At 43.8% G+C, this 7,697-nt stretch overlaps 2 protein-coding genes across 3 annotated transcripts in view; both read left to right on the plus strand.

Annotated features, from left to right (window-relative positions):
• The window catches only part of LOC146548102 (NACHT, LRR and PYD domains-containing protein 12-like), a 431,005-nt gene that overhangs the window by 158,815 nt on the left and 264,493 nt on the right, over positions 1 to 7,697 (plus strand). The window lies entirely within an intron of this gene.
• LOC146548106 (protein NLRC3-like) lies at positions 1,143 to 7,608 on the plus strand. Of its 2 annotated transcripts, XM_085266177.1 has the most exons (4): positions 1,143 to 1,416; positions 1,521 to 3,306; positions 4,423 to 4,674; positions 7,431 to 7,530. In XM_085266177.1, the coding sequence occupies exons 1-3, from the start codon at positions 1,143 to 1,145 to the stop codon at positions 4,652 to 4,654; spliced, it is 2,292 nt and encodes a 763-aa protein (XP_085122303.1). In that variant the 3' UTR covers positions 4,655 to 4,674; positions 7,431 to 7,530. The 2 variants fall into 2 exon arrangements, with proteins under 2 accessions (XP_085122303.1, XP_085122304.1); XM_085266178.1 differs by lacking the exon at positions 4,423 to 4,674 and having other exon boundaries at positions 7,431 to 7,608.

Genomic DNA, 7,697 nt, shown 5'->3' on the forward strand with positions numbered 1-7,697 from the left:
CTTTGTGCCACATTAGCACAGCATGTACTGACAGAGCAGTGCAAGCAGAACAAAGCAAATGAGCAAAGTGATGTAAACAGAGTAACTGAACAGAGTGAGCAGAGTAATATCAGCAGTAATGAAGCAGCAGGATCAGTGTAGCAGCGTGTGACGTCATAATGAATCAGGTATGATCTGAAATATGACAGTGAGACAAGAACATGATGTAAGGTTCTGTTTAAACCCTGATGGTGATGCTATGAGGGGAGCATGTTCTGATTTAGGACTTGGATGGTCTGAGGATAGAAGCTCCTCTCTGTTTGTGTCCTGATGGTGCAGAAGCTTCTGCCTGATTGTAGAAGGAGCTGAAGCCAGCATCATCCCAGAGGTGAAGCTCCTCTGTGTGCAGACCTGAGGTCAGATTCCTCCAGGCTGATGTTCAGGATCTACAGAAACGTGTGGTTGTAGTTATTGCTGCACTGTGTGCTGACAGCAGATACTCAGAACAAAGCGCTGCACACGTGTTCTTTACAAACATCTGTACATATCAAATATGGATCATGGCAGTGAATGAACACGTTTCTGTCATTTGTTTCATTGGCTTCTTTTTTCTGCCTGTGTTCATGTGATTAATGTCTAACACATAAACAGGTTTGTAATCAAACATCACATCATCAGGGAGGCATCATGAAACAAAGTTACTGCTGGAGGCTGAACTCAATTTGGTGGCAATGTTCAAAAATATCACTCAGATCATTTCAAAGCTTTTAGTTCTTCTTCTTCACTTCTGTAAAAGAATAGAAAGGAAATCAGAACCCAGAAGTTCACTTCCTGATGACTGAACTCTTTCAAAATAAAGCTGAAAGCTCTGAATGTGACACCGCTGCTCCACCACAGTTTTTAGAGGAGGTCAAAGGTCAGTTGAAAGTGATGGATCCCAAACTTCCAGTACATCCAGTGAAGGACATAATCAGCTCTGTGATGAAGGCTTTTACTGTGGAGTTTGTAGGCTGATCACTCTGTGTTTAATAAGACAGGCAGGAACAGCAAAGGAAACTTGGATTCTGAACTCAAACACAAGTTTCTCCACTTTGACTTTTCTCTGTGACCATCAGAGCTTCTGCACAGTGTCATCAAATCTGGATGTTTGTCACTGACAGTCAATGATTTTAGTGATAAAGAAATGTGTTCACAGAGGGAGGAAGAGGAAGAGGAGTGGTGTCTGTGAGGAGGAGCAGCTGTCCTGCTGTGCTTTGTGTCAGGACGTCCTGAAGGATCCAGTCTCTACCAGCTGTGGACACTGGTTCTGCAGACAGTGCATCTCCTCATACTGGGACCAGTCTGCTTCATCAGGAGACTGGTCCTGTCCCCAGTGTGGAGAAAGATCCAGAAGCAGAGCTGGACTGCAGACAGCCAGTCAGAGCAGCTGTGTACAAAGTAAGACTGAACATCTGTCTGCTGATGGACTCATTTCTGAAAACTGGACTTCTTGTTGTTGTTCAGACATTGAAGAGTTTTCTGTCTGTTTTTCTTTCTTTCAGCAGATGTTGGTCTGCAGGAGGTTTTAGATGAACATAAGATCAGTCTGAGGAGGAGATGTGAACGTGTGACTGAAGGAAGTGATGAAACAGGAAGTAGAACCCTCCTCAACAGGATCTACACTGAGCTCTACATCACAGAGGGACAGAGTGAAGAGGTTCATAGCCAACATGAGGTGAGGCAGCTGGAGACAGCTTCCAAGATGGACGCCCTCCATGACACTCCAATCAGGTGCCAGGACATCTTTAAAGCCTTACCTGACCAACAGAGACCCATCAGAGTGGTTCTGACCAACGGCGTGGCTGGTGTTGGAAAAACCTTCTCAGTGCAGAAGTTCACTCTGGACTGGGCAGAGGGCTTGGAGAACCAACATGTCAGTGTGGTGGTTCTGCTTTCATTCAGGGAGCTGAACCTGATCAGAGATGAGCAGTACAGTCTTCTGGAGCTGCTCCATGTTTTCCATCCAACACTACAGAAGGTCACAGCAGAGAAGCTGGCTGTCTCTCAGCTTTTGTTCATCTTTGACGGCCTGGATGAAAGCAGACTTTCATTGGATTTCACCAACAGGAAGCTGCTGTCTGATGTCACACAGAAGTCATCAGTCAGCCAGCTGCTGACAAACCTCATCCAGGGGAATCTGCTTCCCTCGGCTCTCGTCTGGATAACTTCCCGACCTGCAGCAGCCAATCAGATCCCTCCTACATGTGTTGACAGGCTAACAGAAGTACGAGGCTTCACTGACGCCCAGAAAGAGGAGTACTTCAGGAGGAGATTCAGTGATGAAGAGCTGTCCAGCAGAATCATCTCCCACATGAAGACATCCAGGAGCCTCCACATCATGTGTAGTATCCCAGTCTTCTGCTGGATCACTGCTACAGTTCTGGAGCACATGTTGACTACAGAGCAGAGAGGAGAGCTGCCCAAGACCCTGACTGACATGTACTCACACTTCCTGCTGGTTCAGACAAAGAGGAAGAAGAACAAGTACCACGAGGGACATGAGACGAGTCCACAGGAGCTGACGGAGGCTGACAGGGAAGTTCTTCTGAAGCTGGGGAGGCTGGCGTTTGAACATCTGGAGAAAGGAAACATCATGTTCTACCAAGAAGACCTGGAGCAGTGTGGTCTGGATGTGACAGAGGCCTCGGTGTACTCAGGAGTTTGTACAGAGATCTTCAAAAGAGAGTGTGTGATCTTCCAGAAACCAGTCTACTGCTTTGTTCATCTGAGCATCCAGGAGTTTCTGGCTGCAGTCTACATGTTCCACTGTTTCACCAACAGGAAGTCAGAGGTGCTGAAGAACTTCCTGGGAAAAAAATACAAAGAGTCATCTCTGGATGATTTTTTGATGGAAACACTAACAAAATCCTTCAGGAGTAAAAATGGTCGTCTGGACCTGTTTGTTCGCTTCCTTCATGGCCTCTGTCTGGAGTCCAACCAGAGACTCTTAGGAGGTCTGCTGGGTCAGACAGAGAACAGTCCAGAAACCATCCAGAGAGTCATCAAGAATCTAAAAGAAAGGAAGACAAAATCCTCTCCTGACAGAAGCATTAACATCTTCCACTGTCTGATGGAGATGAACGACCTCTCAGTACATCAGGAGATCCAAGAGTTCCTGAAGTCAGAGAACAAATCAAAGGAACTCTCTGAGATCCACTGCTCAGCTCTGGCCTTCATGCTGCAGATGTCAGAGGAGGTTCTGGATGAGTTTGACCTGCAGAAGTACAACACAACAGCAGAGGGACAACGTCGACTGATTGCAGCTGTGAGGAACTTCAGAAAGGCTCGGTGAGTCCAGATGTGATCATTAATATTATCAATTAGTGATAGTTTAGTTACTCAGTCACACAGTAATAAATTCTGCTTTATTTTGTGTTCACAGTGAAGAGTTGTTTTCATGCTTTTAAAAATGTTTTGTTTTTTATCAGAACACTACATTTGTATTATTCTGGCAGAGACCTTGGTAGGAGAGTGCACCTTCACATGTATGTGGGTGTGTAACTGTGAGCTTTTCACCACGTCGTCGGTTTTTAGTCTTACGCTGAGTTTGCAGTCTGACATGTTTTATCTGTGTGCTGTTTCCGCTTGGTCGTGTTAACACGGTGCAGCAGACAGTAATGAGACTGTTGCTCATGTCTGTGCTGCTGTTGGTCTGTTAGCATTGCTCCTTAGGAGAGAAGACTGAAGTGAGACTTTACAAAGAACGTGTTTGTAGTAAAGTGAAACTGTGTGAAACAGTGAAGATGGTCCAAAGCAGCCTCTGTTTGTGCTTCTGATCACTGCTCTTTCTGTCTGATGTTATTGTCTTTATCTGGGCTCTGATTGCACTTTCTTAATTTTTCCAACTAATTATTGAACGTGTGAACAATCACATTATCTGTGACATCATCACCATCAGCATATGTGCTTCAGTTCTTTAGTTTTTCTTTCCTCTGTACTAAAGAGCTGAGATGGACAGCAGTGTGCCAGCATACATCCAAAATTAGAGTCAAAGGTCACTGCAGGTCATTATTTTTATACTGTCACCACTCGTGACTCCGCCCCTTTACAACAAAAGTCCCACAAACAGCGTGTGAGGTCACGAACACACCACAGCATCACCAAGTCACAAGGACGAGGCTCTGACAGGGACGACTCACAGCAGGAAGAGGTCAGTCTGTGCCCGTTGGCAGAGTGTTGGGCGTGATCACGTCGTATCTGCATTATTTGGTACGATCATCATAGAAATGATCAGAAATCATCACCAGACGAGAAGCTGAGCTTTGATTACTTGATGCCAGCATCATCATCATCATCCCTGGTGGTTGGTGACGTGTAGCAGCAGTGAGTGGGCCAGAGTGATTTGTGTGTTTGTTTTTCTTAAAGTGGATTGTTGAGTCATTCTGGCTCGTTTTGGTTTCACAGCCATCCTCCTCACCTGGATGCTGACTTGCCACTTAGTGAGAGCTCTGTGGAGATCTTCAGGTTCGCCAGTATAGTCGAGAGTCACTTTTATTCTTTTGGGACCCGACGCTGGAGATGTGGAGCTCACAGGGGCCTTACTTGCCGAGTTCTTCAGCGTGATTTCTCCACGGTGAACAGGTTTACCGTGGAGCACAAGAAAGCTGACCTTATTGCTTCGATGGAAACGGAGTAAGGCCGAGTTTTAGGACCACGGTAAGAAAAATATTCCCGATCATTTTAAGATAAAGTCGAGGTTAAAGTCAAAATTGTATTTGGAGAAAAAAGTTGAAATGTGGAGATTTGATGTTTCAAGACAAACTGCCAGGTTTGCTGTCCCCTCTACAAAACGCTTTGTTTAGATGAGTTAGTGAAACAAAGTGATCCACCGTCTTATGATAATAACTTTATTTCTAAAGCGCTTTCAAACAAAGTGCTGAACCAATATTTCATCATCCAGTTTTGCAGCATCCATCCTCTTTATTGTATGAAGGTGGAACCATCGATAACCTCGCATCCGTCCATTACAAGACATTTGATTTTGTACAAATCTTCCAGATTTGTGTTTTTCAGCTTTCTGCACCATCCTTTCAGCATCTTTATACTTTTCACCACACTGTGTTTATATAACACATGGATGTGTAACAGGAATCATTTCCCTTCTTTAGCTAACACCACTGCTGAAGTTTCACTGACTCAGAGAGTACAGCAGCTGTGGCACTTTGTCCTGAAACAGCAAATCTCCACATTTCTTCTTTATTCTCAAAGTCATTTTCACCTTTAATGTTGAAATTAAGGACATTATTTTTTCCTTAATGTGGCATGGGCCTTCTGTATAACAGAGACCCAGCAGTAACTAGTGAAGCCCAGTGTGAGGGTCTCTGTCTTTAAAATAATGAGAGCTGGTGATAAAGTGGTGGTGAGGGAATCACGGCTGAGACTGAACTTCGATCCGCCTCCCTGCATCCTTTTTACTTACCAAGAGAGTTTCCACAGATCCTTGTTACTGATGTGTACGTTCAACTGAGGGCGAATGTGGAAGTCGCCACTCAGACCACAGTAACGTCACACCAGACGCTCCCAGTTTATTTTGTCATTTTAATCAATGTACAGTTGGGAGGTCGCTCGCTGACGTTTGTTATGGCTCCATCAAGGAACCTAATAAATCTTTCTGTAGAGCTCTCTGTGGCATGTTTGACTGAAATGTGTTTTATTTGGTTCCCGTCATGAAATCTGTCTTAAAGAGAACTAAACCTCAGTGCTGGTTCTGGTGTGGTCAGCGAGTCCATCCAGACCCTTCAAGACTGTTTTTCTTGGACTGATTAGGACTTATTTCAAAATGCTTGTGTGACTTGGATAAATTTACAGACTGTGCACATGTGCACTGGCTCCAGACGTGGGGTTGTCCTGCATAGTCAGTGGTGTCAGTAGATCATTAAGTAAAATAATATGTAACTAGATTCCTTTGAAAGAGCAACCATGGATGACAAAGCTGGGCGGAGTCTGCTCTAAGACACCAAATGAGCAAATGTTTGCTGACCTGTATCAGTGATCACCTTTTTGTTGGCCTGGTCCCCCAGTCCTCCCACTCCCCCCGGTCCTCGGTGGATGCTGTCACTTCCTCTGACACTGGCTCACCATTTATGTTGTGTCAAAAATCAAACGTGAAGATCTAATTTACTCTAAACTCTCTGACTGTTACTAATATAGTCATAAAATATGCAACAACCACTGGAGATGGAGATGAAGCTTCAACTTGCAGAAAATAGTTTATTAAAATCAGTTTGAATAAACCCAAGGCTCAGAGCAAAAGAGACAAAAGCGCCCCCAAGTGGTCAGACTGTAGACGAACAGAATAAACCCTATCAAAGACAAACACGCTGGAAGCATCTTTTCTAACACTCCAGTATTTATTAGCATTTAGTATAAATTTATTGTGACTTTGAAGACGTCCAGTGTTTCCTTTGGTATAACGGAGGTCTGACTACAGTCCAGTAAACACACTGATTAGGATTATAGATTAAACTGCAGTAATACTTTCACAGTGTGCAGTGATGCACAGGTCGAGTGGTTTTACACTGAAATTCTCAACAACAGGAAACTATAAGAATTTGTTACTCTAATAATAAACATAGAAGAAGAAAAACATTTTTCATTTAGAGTTGATGAATATAAATGAATTTGAACTTTACAAACCAATCAAAGACAAACTGATCCATGTGAGTTTATAACAATATTCAAAGGCTGCTGCTGGACACAGACAGGTAACATCATTTTGACTTGCTGTCACCTGGATCTGGAGTCATAAACACTGAAGCACTGAACATTAATACAAGTGTGTTTCTGCCAACTAGTGATAAACCTGCAGACTAATGGCTCAGAAAGCTAAAATGAGCCAATCATTTCTGTGTTTAGTTCCCCTGAAATCAGATGTGATATCAGCAGCTCTGAGTTCATTCATCATTATTGTCCAGTGATGAGATTTCTGCTCCGTTTGGTGACAGTCAGCAGATTTTTCCTGAGTGTGGACGTGAACAGTCGTACCTGACAGCAGCAGGTAGCAAACAGAGATCGTCTTTCCAGCTGGAACTCTTCACTGAGCTGAGCTCATTCAAAATGTTCTGGATTCAAGACAGGAAACAGTCCACATGTGTGTCTTCACTCTGACTCTGGATCAGATCTCACTGACAGACTGTGGACATTATGGAAGCCTAAATGTGACACCATCTTCCTCCTTCATCTGCAGATTAAAGCCAAACAAAGATTCTCATTAAAAGTCTGCAGGTCTGAGAGAGACTCAATCGTTGTGTCATGTCAAACACAGTAAGAGGAGCTGAAGCACAGATGTGAAGAGCAGATGTTCATCAGATTATGACCTCACTCTGTTTTGTCTTCATATACATTCAGTCTGTGTTTATAATGCAGACTTTCTGCTTTTATAATAACACATTTTGTATTTTCTATGATCACAGACTGGCTGACTGTGGACTCTCAGGGACTCATTGTGAAGTTGTGGCCTCGGCTCTGAAGTCCATCCCCTCCCATCTGACAGAACTGGAGATGAGTGAGAACAAGCTGCAGGATTCAGCAGTGAAGCTTCTGTGTGCTGGACTGGAGAGTCCAAACTGTCGACTGGAGACTCTGAGGTGAGTTCACTGACTGCAGCTGTTGTTGTTTTTCTATATTTCAGATCTTTGATATTTGAAACTTTCTTTAGTTCCTAAATGTTCAGGATGTGT

This window comes from Mchenga conophoros, linkage group LG23 (assembly GCF_057382185.1).
Source record: "Mchenga conophoros isolate Kocher_MC1m ecotype Shallow Benthic linkage group LG23, M_conophoros_male_GT1.1, whole genome shotgun sequence".
NCBI lineage: Eukaryota > Metazoa > Chordata > Actinopteri > Cichliformes > Cichlidae > Mchenga > Mchenga conophoros.

Coding starts and splice junctions, on each gene's coding strand:
- LOC146548106 (XM_085266177.1), top strand. CDS start 1,143: ATGATTTTAGTGATAAAGAAATGTGTTCACAGAGGGAGGAAGAGGAAG. Junction 1,417..1,520: donor TCAGAGCAGCTGTGTACAAA/GTAAGACTGAAC, acceptor TCTTTCTTTCAG/CAGATGTTGGTCTGCAGGAG. Junction 3,307..4,422: donor AGGAACTTCAGAAAGGCTCG/GTGAGTCCAGAT, acceptor TTGGTTTCACAG/CCATCCTCCTCACCTGGATG.